The sequence below is a fragment of the Elephas maximus genome, chromosome 18, assembly GCF_024166365.1.
Source record: "Elephas maximus indicus isolate mEleMax1 chromosome 18, mEleMax1 primary haplotype, whole genome shotgun sequence".
Lineage (NCBI taxonomy): Eukaryota > Metazoa > Chordata > Mammalia > Proboscidea > Elephantidae > Elephas > Elephas maximus.
In genome coordinates, this window is record NC_064836.1 from 32,238,232 (window position 1) to 32,256,703 (window position 18,472).

The 18,472-nt window shown below is 41.3% G+C and overlaps 1 protein-coding gene across 7 annotated transcripts in view; it reads left to right on the plus strand.

Annotated features, from left to right (window-relative positions):
* The window catches only part of GRIK1 (glutamate ionotropic receptor kainate type subunit 1), a 473,079-nt gene extending 469,298 nt beyond the window's left edge, over positions 1-3,781 (plus strand). For 4 of the 7 annotated variants that reach the window (XM_049858060.1, XM_049858062.1, XM_049858065.1 and 1 more), the window contains one exon: positions 3,590-3,781. In XM_049858060.1, coding sequence (XP_049714017.1) covers positions 3,590-3,745 — 156 coding nt within the window. In that variant the 3' untranslated portion in view covers positions 3,746-3,781. Of the gene's footprint in view, positions 1-3,078; positions 3,166-3,589 lie in introns of all 7 variants that reach the window. The other 3 variants (XM_049858058.1, XM_049858059.1, XM_049858064.1) reach the window with 1 other exon arrangement.
* The last annotated feature ends 14,691 nt before the right edge of the window (positions 3,782-18,472 follow it).

The following is an 18,472-nucleotide window of genomic DNA, read 5'->3' on the forward strand; positions in this document are numbered from 1 at the left end:
AGCAAGAAACAATTTCTTGGGATTTATCAAAAAAATAGATGTGACTTACTGGCCTGACGGAGACTGAAGAAACCCTGAGAACATGGCCCCCAGACACCCTTTTAGCTCAGTAATGAAGTCACTCCCCAGGTTCATCCTTCAGCCAAAGATTAGGCAGGCCCATAAAAGAGAACTGGACTATAGGGACACACCAGCCCAGGGGCAAGCAAAAGAAGACAGGAGAGGACAGGAAAGCTGGTAATAGGGAGCCCAAGGTCGAGAAGGGAGAATGTTGACATGTCATGGGGTTGTTAACCAATGTCATAAAACAATATGTGTACTAACTGTTTAATGAGAAACTAGTTTGTTTTGTAAGCCTTCATCTAAAGTACAATAAAATAAATAAATAAAATAAAGATGTGTATACGTATTTTAAAGCAATATAAAATTTGGGGGGAGAACTTCCTTTATAAAGAAAAATGTAATTGAAATATGTTGTTAAGATTAGATCTGGAACTGTCCCTCTATTCAAAATAAGAAAGGGGTTTTTGGAAATTCCTTTCCTCATTGCTTCTCATATGTGAGGCACACTTGGATACCCATATGGGCTGTTACAACATAAAGTGAAATGAGATGTCTAAAATTGTCATGGATTGAATTGTGTCCCCCAAAAATATCTGTCACTTTGGCTGGCCATGATTCCTAGTATTGTGTGAATTGTCCACCATTTGTCATCTGCTGTGATTTTCCTGTGTTGTAAATCTTATCTATGATGTGAGTACGGGGTCAGAGAAAAAGAGGAAGACCCTTAATGAGAAGGATTGACACAGTGGCTTCAACAATGAGGTTAAGCATAACAACAACTGTGAGGATGGCACAGGAACGGGCAGTGCTTTGTTCTGTTTTACATAGGGTCACTATGAATCAGAACTAACTCGGTGGCTCCTAACAACAAGAACAACACGATGTGATGAGATGGGATTAGGTGAGTTATGTTAATGAGGGAAGACTCAATCTACAAGATTAGATTGTGTCTTAAACTTATCTCTTTTGAGATATAAAAGAGAGAAGAGAGCAGAGAGACATAGGGACCTCATACCACCAAGAAGGTAGAACCAGGAGCTGAGAACCTCCTCAACAGGGGAAGACTGATAACAAGGACCTTCCCCCAGAGCCGACAGAGCGAGAGAGACTTCCCTGGAGCTGGCACCCTGAATTTGGACTTCTAACACCTAGACTATAAAGAGAAGAAATTTCTCTTTGTTAAAGCCATTCACTTGTAGTATTTCTGTTATAGCAGCACTAGGTAACTAAGACAAAAATTAAATGTCTGAAAATTCAAATAAAACAGAAAGGCTGAAATTTTTAACATATGTTTACTTTTTATGAGAAAACAATTCACAAAAAGCTAAAATGATTTTAAAAAAGAATTAAAAATCAGGGTGTAGGAGATTTCCAATGAAAGCAGTTGGGTTTGGTGAGTCAGATGGACTGAGACCAGGTGAAGGATTTTCTTCTTACTATCCACGTTTCCTGGGCTAGTTACTTAATATCCCCAACAGTAAATGCCCCCAGCTATACGATGGGTATAATAACTCCCTCCTTATCTCCATAAGGTGGCTGTGAGGCTGTGAGGTTTATACATATTCAACCCAAAGCCAAAGCAGTTGCCGTGAGTCGATTCTGACTCATGGTGACCCCTCTGTGCTCCATACAGTTTTCCATGGCTGATTTTTCAGAAGTAGATCACCAGTCCTGTCTTCTGAGGTACCTCTGAGTGGATTTGAACCTCCAACCTTCAGTTAGTTGCTGAGCGTGTTAACCATTTGTACCACCCAGGACCTCTTTTACATACAATAGCATTTGTAAAATGCTAGGCACTCCTTCTTTCCTCCCCCACTTCCTTCCATTTTAATAATCTTTCAGAAACCAGAAATATCCCATGCAAAACACCTTCTTCCAATGAAATACTTTTCTGAGCGAAGTTTTAAAATCCCAGTACAACCCTGTCTATCACAATGACATTATAAAATATTCATCTGATCTCAGTAGTACCACATAAACTTGACATTACGTTATGTTACCAAAAATCATTTCATTTGTGATATACTTGCTGTAACATTTTTTCTGAAAGATAACCCATAAGAAACGTTTCTGAATTTTTTCTTTGTGTAACATGATAGCCTCCCATTTTGCCAGTGGGAAGAGAATTAAACATACATGATCTGCATTTTAATTTTTTAGCACCATAAAACAATGCAAATGAAATTTGAATCCTATGAAAACTTACGCTTAAAAGAAATAGAAAGTCATATGCAGACAACCAGTTTTTATGAGGAGTTTGTCTGGTGGGCTAGTAATTTACATCTAGAACCTAAATTTATATGTATAGGTTTCAAATCAAGCCAAAAAAAAAAAAAAAAAAAACTCTACTACTTATCTAAACTACATCAAATCCTTTTTTGGGAACAAAATGGAATATAAATTTTCAAAAATAAATATTGCACACTGATATGTAAGGGCCACAGTGGATGCTAAGTATTTCGCACTGAGAGAACATCATTTTCTTTCAGTACGACACTCACAATCTGGATAAACCACACGCTGGTGCCATTTTGATTTTCAGCCATATTCATCTTGGGAGCAAATACTAAAACAGTGATGCTTGCACTTCGATATGCTGTACCGATGGCTTTTGGTTTTTCAGAGGATATGCTTTCAGACTAACCTCGTCAAAAACACCACTACTTCACAGAAATCCCAACAAGCAGGAATTTATCACTCAAACATCTGATTGGGAGAAATGACAGCAAATTATGTTTTATTAGGACATTTATATACTGTGCATGCGAACAGATAGAATGTAAATCTAATGTATATGTGTGTACATATATTATACATCTATACCATCTGCATATGTATAATATTTCATAACCATAATTTCATGTTCTTCTCGTATTACACCGTCACTTTTGCTGTGCAGTTCAGTACCATTATTTTTATTTCAACCACAGCTGCGTCATTGCTGCTGCCACAATCTCTGTTTTTTGGAGAAAATATACAATTTTAAATTGTTCTTTCTTTTTTTTTTTTTATCAGAAAGGAAAGTCATCAAGAATTAGATTTTATTTTAGGAACAAAGTAAGGTTTCATGGGAGAAAAAAACAAAGCCTTGGTGTAGAGAAGGTTTGTTCATTTTCTATAGCCTTATGAAGTGTCCTATGCCTTGATATACCTATCAATGTTTGGATCATCCTAATGGGAGAAATGACTTAATTTAACTCTATTTTGGTGTCTCAGCAAAGGTAAGTTGTCTATTTTGAGAGCTCTGAAGTTTCTCTGACTGGGGAATTTTATACTACTGCATTTGTGGAAGTGTCTGCCTAAAATCTGCCCAGCTAACTTGTTGTCTCGGTTTCCCCAAGTAGAAAAGGTGGGTGGCCATCGGGCGGAGGAGGAGGTGATGGGAACTGGCTGGGAACTTACCTGGTGGTGGAGTTGTCTTAAAGTCGAGAACTTGTATTCATAATAGCCTAGGTAAGGGACAGAGCCGTGGATTTAGGAAGAAATGAGTAATTGACCTGATGTCCTGTTATTTCACGCCCTCTAGTGTCTCTCTTTCAATGCCATCATGGAAGAGCTGGGAATCTCACTCAAGAATCAGAAAAAGTTGAAGAAAAAGTCAAGAACTAAGGGCAAATCTTCCTTCACAAGTATCCTTACTTGCCATCAGAGACGAACTCAGAGAAAAGAGACTGTGGCATGACCCAAGGAAACATCTGCAGGAAATTTTCAGGGAACAAAGAAGGATATGCCCAGGTCAACACTGGGTGAAAAGCTAACAGGCTTGCAAGGACTTCCCATATATCTGTGCATATAACTCTGGTTGTGTATACAGATATAAGAAACACAAAAGTTAAAGAAGCTCACATAGACAGATATTACTTGGCAAGTGGCATCGGTTCTTTTGAAATGAATTTGTATGCTTACCTACTTTGCATTTTCTCTTTCTCCCCCAAATACATTGCTGTGTGTGCTTTCTAAATAATAATAAAACAACAGGGTTTTTGTTTTCTTGTTTTTGTTTTTCCAGAATAAGTTTGAGTGTCCATTTGTTCCCCATGATTGGCTGCCATTCACAACATTTGGTTACCGAAGGTCACCTGGCAGGGACGTAGCTCAGGTATCAAGGGTAATAAGCATCCAAGGACCATCTCTAAGTTGTGCTCCCCCAATTCCAGTGCCCAGGGGCAATCTCTAATTGCTCTCCCCCCCCAATTTCAAGATGAAAGCATGTTGATAGTGGTGACGCCTCAGTAGCAGCACTTTGTCCCCTCCTGTCCAGCTGCCTCAGTCAGGCGTCTTTCATATTTGTGATGCCTCGGAATGTCATTTGGTGCTTCATCTAGTGCCCCTTTGGACTTGTTCTTGGGGGCAATTGTCCCCTTATATCCTTCACCCTGCCCCCTCACCGATATATCTCTGTCCCGTACTTGACTTTGCTATTCTGAAGAGTCCTCTTAATATTGGTGCAGCAGTTAAAAGCTCGGCTGCTAACCAAAAGGTTGGCAGTTTGAATCCACCAGCCACCCCTTGGAAACCCTATGGGGCAGTTCCACTCTGTCCTATAGGGTCGCTATGCGTTGGAATCAACTCCACAGCAATGGGTTTGGTTTTGTTTTCTGGGTTTTTTTTTTTTCTTACCTGTTTAGATTTAAATAAACAAATAAACACTTGCTGTGGGGTCAACTCTGACCCATGGCAACCCATGTATGTCAGAGTGGAACTGTGCCCCACAGGGTTTTCAATCACTGATTTTTCAGAAGTAGATTGCTAGCCTTTTCTTTTGAGGGGCCTCTGGGTAGACTCAAACCCCCGGCCTTTCAGTTAGCAGCCGAGCATGTTAACCATTTACACCATCCAGGGACACCGCCTGTTTACACAGACACCATTGTTTCTAAGTTAAAATATACTTGTATTTTCTCCCGGAAATGCCGGTGGAGTTGTGGTTAAGAGCTATGGCTGCTAGCCAAAAAGGCTGCAGTTTGAATCCACCAGGCACTCCTTGGAAACCCTATGGGGCAGTGTTACTTTGTCTTAACAGGGTCGCTATCTATAAGTCAAAGTCGAGTCGACAGCAGCAGGTTTGGTTTGGTTTTTTTGGTAGTTTCCGCCAAGTACCTCGTAACTACAGTAAGGTAAAACAATTCATTTTTGTGTTTCGAAATCTAATTTCATAAATAGTCTACACGGCACTCAAAATATCAGTGAGTGTCAGATAAAAGAATACTGAGAAGGGAAAATTCATTCAACAAATAAAAGTTCTCACCACATTCTGGGCACCACTCTAGCTTCTGGCGATAACACAGTGAGAAAGACAGCTATGGTCCCTGCCCTCACACGGTTCAGTGTAAAATGAAGAAGAAAAGCAACTTATTACTCAGCAGGATTAGAACTTCCTCCAGGGAAGTCAGATGCTAAGGGAGCACACACACACACACACACACAAAACAACATTGCCGTGGAGTCAATTCCAACTCATAGTGACCCTATAGGACAGAGTAGAACTGCCCCATAGGGTTTCCAAGGAGCAGCTGGTGAATTCAAACTTCTGACCTCTTGGTTAGCAGCCAAGCTCTTAAACCACTGTGCCACCAGGGCTCTGAAGACGGACTGGAAAGGTAATAATATAAGGAAAAAATATAAAAGTTATTTACTTCACTAAACATTATACCAAAGGCATTGTATTTTACATTTTCTAATGTAACATTAGAGGAAATTAGAGAAAGAGTTCAGGACACACTACTGTACCTTTTCACATATTATCACAGTCATTTGCGGAAAAATAAGTGTACCTACCAACTTCTCACATCTAAAATACACTGTGTGCCAGTCTGGTTTATAGGTATTTTAAAGCCCATTATCCCCTTTTCACTTCTCCATAACTAAATTTTTATTCAAGGCATATAATGTTTGCTGTGAATAACTTTGTTAAAAATATATTGAATTAGGCAAAATCAAAAAAAGTCCCTTTTTATACCACCTGCTAAACGTAGTAGCATGATCACCCTCTTTTCCCCGATATTTTCATTCTGAAAGCACACGTGGTGCATACGGAAGGGCAGATGTTTCTGTGTGTGCCTACGTGTGTTGGGCTGAAGAACAGAGTAAGCTCATGAGTTCAGAGAAGGGAAGAATAAATTTCAGACTCTGTGGAGCCTGGTCCAGAAAAATCCCTGGAACAACCATTAATCTTTGAGATATTCACTCTATTCACTGAAGAACAGTAACTCACACAGAGTTATGTAGAGATCAATGGCAAAATTCACTAAAAACTAGATCTACCATTTCTTCCCTCAGCAATTTCTTGATGCAAAAAGACAAAGATTGCTCAGGTGAGATATTCAGGAGGAGATCAAGGCAAGTGTTGATTGAAAGAAGATGTTCACGGTTCAGATATTTTTTCAAGTTTCAAATTTGGGCATTTCTTGCCTTTGCTACCGTTGCTGCCACAGAGTCAGCTTGGATTCATGTTGACCCCATGCACAACAGAACAAAACATTGCCAGGTCCTGCACCATCGCCACGATGGTTGATATGCTCCAGTCCATTGTTGAAGCCACTCACATTCTGAGTGCCTTTCATCCCATGAGGCTCATCTTTCAGCACTATATCAGGCAATACTTTGTTGTAATCCATAGGGTTTTCATTGACTGATTTCACTGACTAAGGGCCTGGTAGGTCACCAGGCCTTTCTTCCTAGTCTGTCTTAGTCTGGAAGCTCCACTGAAATCTGTCCACTATGGTTGAGACTGCTGGAACTCTATTGACAGCATATCTTTCAGTATCATAGCAACATACAAGCCACCACAGGACGACAAATGGACAGACAGGTGGTGGCGTAAGAGAAAAGGGATGAGGTACAATTTACTGCTTACGATGACCACACGGAGCTGGAGAGAGGCTCTGAATTTTTAATACTTGGCCTGGAAGAAACTAGGGGGAAGCGGAAACAGGAAGGAAGTTGGTTAAAGAATATTAGGTGAAGATAAAGTAGATTTAAGAGGCATTGGTGGTTCAGTGGTAGAATCCATGAGGGAGACCTAGGTTCAATTCCTGGCCAATACACCTCACACACAGCCACTACCCATCCATCAGCTGAGGTCTGCATTTTGCTATGATGCTGAACAGCTTTCAGCAGAGCTTCCAGACTAAGATGGACCGGGAAGAAAGGCCTGGAGATCTATTTCCCAAACCAGCCATTGACAACCCTATGGATCACAGTGATCTGATCTGCAAATGATTATGGGGATGGTACAGGACCAGGCAGTATTTTTTCTCTTGTGAATGGTATTCCCATGAATCAGAAGCCCACTCAACAATAGCTAATAACAACACAAAGTAGACTTGAGTAGCATTTTTTCTCTATCTCAGCATCTCCTGTTTTAACTTAACTCTTTGCTGACCTGAAAGGACTAAATGAATTCTTAATCAAGAAGGCACTGTGATGGTTGTTTCAAAGGAGAAATAATACAAGGGATAAGAAGGTCTGTTCAGGGAAAGTTGTCCCTGGAAGCTATCCATGCAATGTTATTTTTAAAGAAAATTATAGTGGTATAGGCTACCAGTCCCAAAATGTATGTCCCTCCAAATTCTCCCCAACATCAGAGGGGCCAATAGGTTAGACGACAAGTTGGAGCATTGGTTACAAGAGTCTGGATTATAACCTACATCCTAGGTTGTATCATTAGCACAACCCGGTCAAGTCATTTATTAGTTGACTTTTCCAGCCTAGAGCAATGGGATGAGGACAGGCATTAACTAGTCAAGGATGTCCAAAGTTCAATGTCTATGGGACCAGAGTGAACCAGCCATTCCACCCAAGTCAAAGGAGTGCATAGAGAAGGTGCCCATTGGGGTGGGGGAAGAGGCAGGGAAAGTGGAGGCTCGAACTTAGACTGCAAAGGCACACTGTGCCTGGTAGTCAGTTTTGTTCACGTCTAGTCCTGTATTCAACCAAAATTTCGGAAGTTCGAATCCACGAGCAGCTCCTTGGAAACCCTGTGGGGGCAGCTTTACTCTGTCCTATAGGGTCACTCTGAGTCGGAATCAACTCAACGGCAAGAGGTTTGTTTTTTTTTTTTTTTTTTTTTGGAGTTCTGTATTTAAAGAATAACTTGTTCCAGTTATATTTCTAAAAAATAGCAATGTGGAGAAAAGAAGCAGGACAAAATAGGAGCAGTGAATCTACCAGAGGGGAGACGTACATACTATATTTACAAGTAATAACTCAAAGTCCCTTAAGCCTCAGGAATAAAATGGTCACCGTTAAACCATCCCGACATGTTAATGTTTAGAAACCCAGAAACTTGCAGGGCTGGCTCTGCAACTGAGTGCCCTCATAGTTACATCATTGAGGCCCTAGGGAGACTTGCTTTTAAGCTTTGCCCACAAAATACACAATTACAGAAATTTTTTTCTTTAGACAACCTAGTAACTTAACTAAAACTCCAAAATGGGTTTGTGGGTATATGCTGTCTGGTTTGTCCATTTATTTATATTCGTGTTCTTCTTTCTTCCTTTTCTTCCTCCTTTCCCATCCCTTTTTTCTCATTGGTAGAGCGACCAGGCATCCTAGTTTGCCCGCGGACAGTTCTGCCATTAAGCCTGCAATAGTGAAGTCTTATGGATTTAGGGCCCCCTATTTTTATTTTTTTATTAGTGGTGGTCCAATGGTAGAATTCTCTCTTTGCATGCTGGAGACCCAAGTTTCATTCCTGGCCAATGTACCCCATGCACAGCCACTACCCATCTGTCAGTGGGGGCACATATGTTGCCGTGATGCTGAGCACGTTCCAGCAGAGCTTCCAGACTAAGACAGACTACAGAGAAAGGCCTGGTGATCTACTTCTGAAAACCAGCCAGTGAAAACCCTATGGATCACAATAGTGTGATTTGCAATCAATCAAGCGGATGGTGCAGCACCAGGCAAAATTTCTCTCCTTCATGCCTGGGGTTGCAATAAGTTAGGGGCCAATTGAACAGCAGCTGACAATATCCCTCACCAAAGTGTCCAGTCAGACAACAAATAATACTTATTGGTCTTCCACCTTCGTCTTCTTGGCAGCCACAGGATTCTACTAATAAAGTTGAAGCCAGTCCTGATAATGAAAGAGACAAATATAAAGGAGCCAGTGGAAGTCAAACGATCCCTACTGTATATCAAAGTAATTCAGGACAACCAGGAAGGAGTCAGGCTGGCTTGAACATTTTACTTGCACATTATGAGAAATGTATATGTGTGTATGTATGTGTATTTGTACAATCAGATATATAGATAAATATACATTATCTGAGTGGCACAATGGTTAAGCCCTCGGCTGCCAACCAGAAGGTCAGCAGTTCAACCCACCAGCTGCTTCATGGTAGAAAAGACCTGGTGATTTGCCCCTGTAAAGATCTGTTGTTGTTGTTAGGTGCTGTCGCGTCGGCTCCCACCCATAGCGACCCCATGCACAACAAGAACGAAACATTGCTCTGTCCTGCACCATTCCCACAGTTGCTATTATGCTTGAGCCCATTCTTGCAGCCACTGTGTAAATCTTTCTCATTGAGGGTCTTCCTTTTTTCACTGACCCTCTACTTTACCACCCATGATGTCCTTCTCCAGGGATTAGTCTCTCCTGATAATGTGTCCAAAGTATGTGAGAAAAAGTCTTGCCCTCCTTGCTTCTAAGGCACATTCTGATTGTTCCTCTTCCAAGACAGATTCGTTCATTCTTCTGGCAGTCCACGGTATATTCAATATTCTTTGTCAACACAATAATTCAAAGGCATCGATTCTTCTTTGATCTTCTGACTAATTTTTTTCAGAAGTAGACCACCAGGTCCTTTTTCCTAGACTGTCTTAGTCTGAAAGCTCCACTGAAACCTGTCCATCATGGGTGACCCTACTAGTATTTGAAATACCAGCGGCATAGCTTCCAGCATCACAGCAACACACAAGCCCCCACAGTATGACGAACTGACAGATGTGTGGGGTCATAAAGATTACAGCCTAGAAAACCCTGTGGGGCATTTCTACTCTGTTCTCTAGGGTCACTATAAGTGGAGCCTACATGACGGCACACAACATTATATATATTTCCCATTACCTTAGTCTCACATTGGTATGCTTTCAGTAGATACCAAGGTCAAGCCATCAGATAATGTTAATAAAGATAATCAAACCAAGAAAAAAAAACCAAGCCCATTGCTGTTGAGTTGATTCCGACTCATAGCAACTCCATAGGGTTTCCAAGGAGTGCCTGGTGGATTCAAACTGCCAACCTTTTGGTTAGCAGCCAAATTCTTAACCACTACTCCACCAGGATTTCCCATAAATGTAATAGCAGGTATCATTGATTCAATGAGCTCGTACTAAGTCCAGGTACTTTGCATAAATTGTAGTAGTTGCTAGTTGTATTGCCATCAAGTCAGTTCTGACTCATGGTGATTCCATGTGTGCAGTGTAGAACTGCTCCATAGGGTTTTCATGGCTGTGACCTTTAAGAAGCAGATTACCAGGCCTGTCTTCTGAGGACTGAGTTCAAACCACCAACATTTTGGCTAGCAGTCGAGTGCTTAACCATCTGATCTACTCAGGGATTTCACATTTGTTCATAAATACTCAAAGCAAACCTGAGGTTAATATATATTTTTTTTTACTACCATACCTTGCTCTCTACTAACTCTTAGAGGCCATTTATTCTCAGCCAAACCCCACTCAATCCTGGCATACAAGATCTCGTAGCATCCTCTCCACAGCCTCAGGAGGTTGGCACTCTGCATTACTACCTCCATCACAGAGAAGGAAACTGCCAGAAAGGAGGTTACAGACCTGATCCAAGGTCAGGCTGATTTTTTGGTTAGCGAGCCAAGATTCTACCTTGAATGTAGAAGATGCCAGAACCTGGGCTCTTGACCACAAACACTACACCATCTTATCTTTCTTTTTTAGTACAAATCTTGATTCAATTTTTAAAGACCTACCCATGGAGTAATTAGTCATCTCCTACCATCTTGGAGTACTGTTGGTGGAGAAACAGCTATCAGTGTCTCCTGGAGGCAGTATTGAAGCATACCAGCACATTGCCAAGGAACTTCAGTAGAAGAATGTCATCTTCTAGCTCTTAATATTTAACAAAATGAACTACTCACCGAATATCTGGACTAGTTGTGTCCCTCATTTGAAATTACTCTTTGAACATCTCTCGTTCCCTAGGCAAGCCATTCAAATCATCTTACTTAAGACACATGAATGGTGTGATGTGACAGACTCTCAAGCCTCCTCAGGTTTCCAGCAGCCTCAGGGGAAACCATTAGATTGTGAAACCAGCTGATTATAAACTTCTAGAAAAATGAACCTGAAATCTCTTTTACATTTCAATCACTCTATATAACTTGTCCAGTCTCTTGCATTAATCAAAAAAGAAAGAAAGAAAGTAGATTCTGACTCATAGGAACCCTATAGGACAGAGTAGAACTGCCCCATAGGGTTTCCAAGGAGCTGCTGGCGGATTTGAACTGCCGACCTATTAGTTAGCAACCGAGCTCTTAACCACTATACCCTCACGGCTCCCTCTTGCACATAAAAACCAACCAAACCCATTGCCATCAAGTTGATTCTGACTCATAATGACCCTATAGGTCAGAGTAGAACTGCACCATAGGGTTACCAAAGAGTGAATGGTAGATTCGAACTGCCGACCTTTTGATTAGCAGCGAGCTCTTAATTGCTGTGCCACCAGGGCTCCTCGCTTGCATATAGTATGTAGTAAACAAAGACTTGCCATTGGTGATTCAGCAGTAGAATTCTTGCTTTCCATGTAGAAGGCCTGGTTCCACTCCCAGCCGATGCACCTCATGGCCTGGCCATCACCTGTCTGTCAGGGGAGGCTTTCATGTCACTGCGATGTTGAATAGGTTTTCAGTGGAGCTTCCAGACTAAGATAGATTAGGAAGAAAGGCCTGGTGATCTACTTGCTATGGATCACAGGGGTGTGATCACTAATCGATCGTGGGAATGACACAGGACTGAGTAGCATTTAGCTCCACTGCGCATGGGCTCGCCATGAGTCGGGTTGACTCGACAGCAGCTAACAACAACAACATAAAGAAGGAAAAGCCTCTTGAGCACGCATCATGTAGATATCTACTACAGATTATGAAGACAACATAGTCCTTGCCTTTGAGAGTATTAGAACTGAATAGGTCAAATTTCAAAGGCAAAGATTTATTGAGACATTTGACTTTTGGAGGCCATAATTGTGAATGCCACTGGGTTTTCCTCAGGTTTGCTTCTCTGTCTGCTCACAAGGAAATATAGTAATTTTAGGAAGAGAAAACGCACACAAGATAAAGATTTGCAAATAACCAACCTTAGAGGAAATTTTAAATGTGTTTACAACTTCTTCAGTATTTGTAGATCTATCTTTAAGCTACCTGGAGAATGTCTCTGAAGGGGACGCTGCTTTTCCTTATTTCATGATGAATTCTGTACCTAGAGCAGCAAATTCAAATGAGACCATTTTTAACAAAGCCATGCCAAGATTTTAAAGTAATTTGGTGGCTTTAAGCATAATAAACCAAATTACAGTGATAAAAGAAATATTTTCATTAGAGTTTTAAAAAATGACACTCTAAACTCCAATGTAGGGATGGAATTGAGTCTGCATTATCTCAAGGGACCCGATGTAACAAATGACAGCTGGAGTTTTAAGCTCATCATAACAAACTTAATTAGTTTTGACCTTTTCACAACATCCCAACAAATGCAGTGATTCATAAGCATGCATGTGGCAAATAAAATTAATTGCAAGGGTATATTTCACTGAAATGTTTAATGATCTCATCATACAGATTTCCTGGATGATTTCCTTCTGACTTCCTCTAGAAAATAATGCTGTTAGGAGCCAAGCATCAGGTTAATTTCATCGAATCAGAGTCAACCAACATCTACAAACTGTGCCTGGTTCATGCTGTCCTATTGATGGGGAAACTTTTTGTTATCTTCCTCTCCCTCCCCATGTCTTTCTCTCCATGTCTGAACTTGACCTAAATATTCAGGTCAAATGATAGGGATTACACGAAACTTTCCCTGATTCCTTTCCCTCTCTCCACTGGCCTTTACCTGTGCTTAGTTAGTTTGACCTTAAAGTCATCCAGCCCATGTTTGATAACCTGTACAAGAAATTTGTTTCCTGTCCAAGTTAGCCCCCCTATTGGCACTCCCAGAGGCAGGCTCAACCATGGAATGGGCAAATGAATCCAACCAAGGCCACAAAATCACCCTAAAATGAAACTTTACTTATCTTCTCCCTTCTGAAACTCTCCTGGAGAGAACCGGGGTTCATATTTCCCTTCCCTTCTTCCCTCTTATGTTTTCCAGCTTATTTTTAACCCAAATACATAATAAATGTTTACAAACTCCTAAAAACTCACAAAGCACATCAGAATTCTCAGGCAAACGTCCATGTCTGGGAAATTCTTCCTGAAAGGAAGTCTTAGTATTTGTCTTGGCAACCTTGGACATCATTTGTGAAATGAAAGATAAAAGTCTAACCCCAACCCTAAAACTATGTAACAGGTTGGCACAGGTGACTACACACCCACAAAATGCAAAGATTCAGGACTAATAAACTAAAAGGAAGGAAGGAAGAAAGGAGGGAGCAAGGCAGAGAGGGATGGAAATAGAAAGTGAGAGAGAAGAAGAAAGGGAGGAAGGAAAGGAGGGAGGGAGGAGGGAATAAAAGCTCCTGAGATGAGTTAAAGAGAAACTAAACAAAACAAAACCCCGTTGCCTTCAAGTCAATTTTAACTCATAGCAAACCACAGGACTGAGTAGAACTTCCCCATAGGGTTTCCAAGGAGTGGCTGGTGGATTCGAACTGGCAACTCTTTGGTTATCAGTTGAGCTCTCAACCACTGTACCACCAGAGCTCCAAAGAGCAACTACCTCCACATTTATAAGGAGGATAGACTGGAATATGGAGCTGAATACTTCTATTCCAGCACTGAGTAAGGAAGAAAGGAGGATGTAAGCTGTAACCTGAAGGACGTAGGTTGTAACTGAGTTGGACACTTCTCTAGTAATGGTCAACTGCGGGCATCAGTCATCAAAAGCGACAAACTCCAACTCTTTAAAAGAACTACCGGGTTCTAACTTGTCTGAGTTGGCTTAAATATTTTGCATCTTTAGAGTATAAAAATGGGCTGGAAGATCGGCCAAAGATCCTACCAATTTTATTGCTCTAGCTGGCATTAAGAGTCAATTAAAATTTTATCAAATGTTATTTTTCCCTTTTACCCCTAAATTAGCTACTAGGGATGAAAATTAAGAACAATGAAATATCGAGTATCCCACTTTCTAAAAAATGCCACAAAACCTGTGACCAGGCTCACCTTTCAGGTCTTATGAACCATAACCCCAGCCATGCTCTCACACACTTTCCTGTCCCCCAACCCATGAAAGCAAAGGTCTACAAAGGACCAAGCATGAGAGACTCTTACAATCATCTACCCATTGGAGAGTGCTGCCTTCTCCTTTTGGGGGTGGGAAAGGTGTGCTCCCCACCACCACCACCACCAATCAATGAAGGAGCTCCAGGCAAATTCATCAGAACGCATGCAAAGCCTTAAAGCTGGAAAGACTGGCATACCATTCCCCAGTGGACACTTCTGCAAGTGACTAACTGAGATAACCCCACCTTACCTGAGCAGGTGAGATAGATGATTGCAGATGGGGTGGTTTTGGACCTGCTCACATCACCACTCTTTAGCCCGAGGACACACCAGAGCAGTTTTGCTTTATGCAAAGGTTGAACAGCTTATTCGGAGGAAGAAGATGGAACTCATCCTGAGTCTATGTTTCCAAGCTACCATTTTTAGGATATTATCCCTCACTTCAGATCTTTCAAAAAACACACCATTATCTTTAATCATAACCTCAATAGAATCTACAGTGACATTTTCCACTTTACATTTGTTCCAGGGCCTAGAGTCATCCCTAAAACAATGGTTTTCCCACTATTGAGCTATGCCCTAAAATTTTCATTTCGAAGTACATTGCTTTTAAAGTTATCAGAAAATTGATAGCTATTCATGTAGCTATCAGTCATGAAAAGGTGGTAATTTTGCAAAGTTGGAGGTAAATAGATTCTCTTTTATTTGTGATATAATTAAGACATCAGAGAATTATAGGAAGAACAGGGAGAATCAATTTAAGATCAAAATATTACTAATACTCTTTTCCTATGGATGAGACTTAGCAAGTCAATATTGTAGATGAAAATCTAAAAGAAGGAAACATTAGTGGTTAAGTGGTTGAATTTTCTCCTTCCATGAGGAAAAGAAACGCAGTTTTGATTTCTAGCCAATGCACCGTATGTGTAGAATCACCCACCAGTGATGTCCATCATTGGAGGCTTGCACATTGTTATGATGCTGAACAGGTTTCAGCAGAGCTTCCAGACTAAGACGAACTAGGAAGAAAGGCCTAATGATCTACTTCCAAAAATCAGCCAATGAAAACCCTATGGATTACAACAGTCCCATCCCCAACCTATTATGGGGATGGTGCAGGACTGGGTAATACTTCATTCTGTTGTGTGGAGGGTTGCCGTAATCAGGGCCAACTCAAAGGCAACTAACAACAACAACAAATCTCAAAAGGTCCACGATCATCAGCTCATCCTACACTGGTGGTTCTCTGAATGCCTTTAGAGGAACTGGACATGAGATGCCTCAAAAGCTGGCTGGGTGCCTTTGGTTCTCAGGTGTTTTTGCCGTTACTCCTCCTGACAAAATTATTTCATTAAGGTCATCTAGACCTCTCCAGTTTTCCATTTAAGGGCCAAAGAAGACAATTCTTGCATCTGGGTTTTATTCTTAATTTACTTATTTGTTAGCTTTGGGCAAGTCATAAAATATTCTTACCCGAGGGTCCTGGCAGGAACCAGGTAGCACAGTCAAATGAAGTGAGGAAGGCAAGTTTCATGAGGGCCTGTTCCCTGAGAAGTGAGCGCAGTTAAGGGTAGCAATGGTGGAAGGCTTTTACAACCCTTATGCCTAAAGGAGCAAGGGGAACAAGTAGGTCCTAAAACAGGATCACCTAACAGGAGCTGCAGCCTTCAGTGGAGAAATGCAGCCACTGCAAACCTGAGGTCCAGAAGACGTGGAGCCATTGGAGCCATGATTTCACTTTTTTCTCAGGCTCTAATCTTCTGGTCATGCCTCATATTGGCTGAACTCAACCAGGACCCAGAGGTATGGGAGTGTAATCAAGTTGGAATGTGGAGGTGCAAACATAGAATATCCAACACAACAGTTTTCTCCCATATTAGGATTTATGTGGATCCATACAATAAGGACCACTCAAAGCTAGAGTGTTATCATCAGGCATTTCGAAGTGAAAGCCAATACATCTTGTGAAATCTACCTTAGCGGGTGTGGTTGTTGCTGTTGTTGTTAGGTGCCGTTGAGTCGATTTTCAACTCATAGCAAACCCATGTGACTGGATAAAACTGCCCTATAGGGCCATAGGGTTTTCTAGGCTGAAATCTTTATGGAAATCCCTGATACTACAAGTTCTTTCTGGGATAGAGTAATAAGGTGAAATAAGAATCAATATAGCAAAATCTAGAAGTAGAGACAGGAACATGTTCAATGCTCAGGATTTGGAGTTAGATCTGGCTTGAGTCTCTGCTTGGCCACTTACCATGTGTGTGAGCTTGGGTAGAAGGCTTCACTTCTCTCTAGACCTCAGTTTCCTAAGGTTGACAGTGAAACTAATGACAGCCCCTACCTCATGCCTGACACAAAGCATTATATTTACTACCATGATCATCATCATCATATTAATATTAAGCCTAAAGTTATGATAAAAGAAATTGTGCTAGGGTAGCTGTACCTGGTATCAAAGCAAAATCAGAACCTGAAAGAACTAGATGGTGCCCAGCTAGCATCACTGATTGGTCTGACAGGGATCACAATAGAGGATTTCAGAAAGAGTGGGAGAAAAATGTAGAACAAAATTCAAATTCACAAGAAAAGACCAGACCTACTGGTCTGACAGAGACTGGAGGAGCCCCTGAGACTATGGCCCCTGGACACCCTGCTAACTCAGAACTGAAGCCACTCTCGAAGTCCACCTTTCCATCAAAGATTAGACAGGTCTATAAAACAAACAACAACACACGTGAAGTATGCGCTTCTTAGTTCAATCAAGAATACAGACCAAATGGGCAATACCTGCCCGAAAGCAGAGAAGGCAGGAAAGGACAGGAAACCTGAATGAATGGACACAGGGAATCCGGGGTGTGAAAGGAAAGGGGGAGAGTGCTGACACATTGCGGGGATTGTAACCAATGTCACAAAACAATTTGTGAATAAATTTTTGAATGAGAAACTAGTGCTGTAAACTCTCACCTAAAACACAATAAAATTAAAAAAAAAAATAGACAAATACAATGGGCAGCCATGAGGTTCAGTGTGTAATTCACAGTTGAACAGCAATGCCCAGTGGTCAAAGGGCCTACCCTCCTCCAGAACCATAAAGTGGTGTTTCCATAACTTCACACAGGGGATCTCTGTGTTCATGTCATCTTTAAATTCCAACACTCCTTTATGGAGCCCAACAAAGGCAAACAAGCTCTAGCCTGTTTCCAAAGAGCAAGAAAGTCTTGTTCTAAGCGTATGGTTGTTGTTGTTAGGTGCCATCAAGTTGGTTCCAACTCATAGCGATCCTACATACAACAGAACAAAACACTGTCTGGTCCTGTGCCATCCTCACAATCCTTACAATGTTTGAGCTCATTGTTGCAGCCACTGTGTCAATCCATCTCATTGACAGTCTTCCTCTTTTGCTGACCCCCAACTTTACCAAGTATGATGTCTTTCTTCAGGGACTGGTCCCTCCTGTTAACATGTCCAAGGTATGTGAGACAAAGTCTCGCCATCCTCACTTCCAAGGAGTACTCTCGCTTTACTTCTTCTGAGACAGACATTTTCCTTTTTCTGTCAGTCCATGATATATTCGATATTCTTTGCCAACACCATAATTTAAAAGCCTCACAATATACCAGGCTGTGGAATTTGGCTGGGGCTTTCAGCAAGTGTCCTGAGTCATGCACACTCAGAAAAAAAAACAAATAAACAAAAACCATTGCTATCAAGTTGATTCCAACTCATAGTGACCCAATATGACAGAGTAAAACTGTCCCATAGGGTTTCTGAGGCTGTAATCTCTATGGCAGCCGACTGCCACTTCTTTATCTGGAAGAGCAGCTGGTGGGTTCAAACAACCAACCTTTTGGTTAGCAGCTGATTTACTAAAAGGACTGTTCACAGTGATGAGGCCAAGGTTGGGAAAGATCAATAAGGGCTGCTATTATTATACATAAGCCTGAAGGGGCAGAGGGAAGGAATGATGTTATCTGAACCCAGTGAGGGCTTTA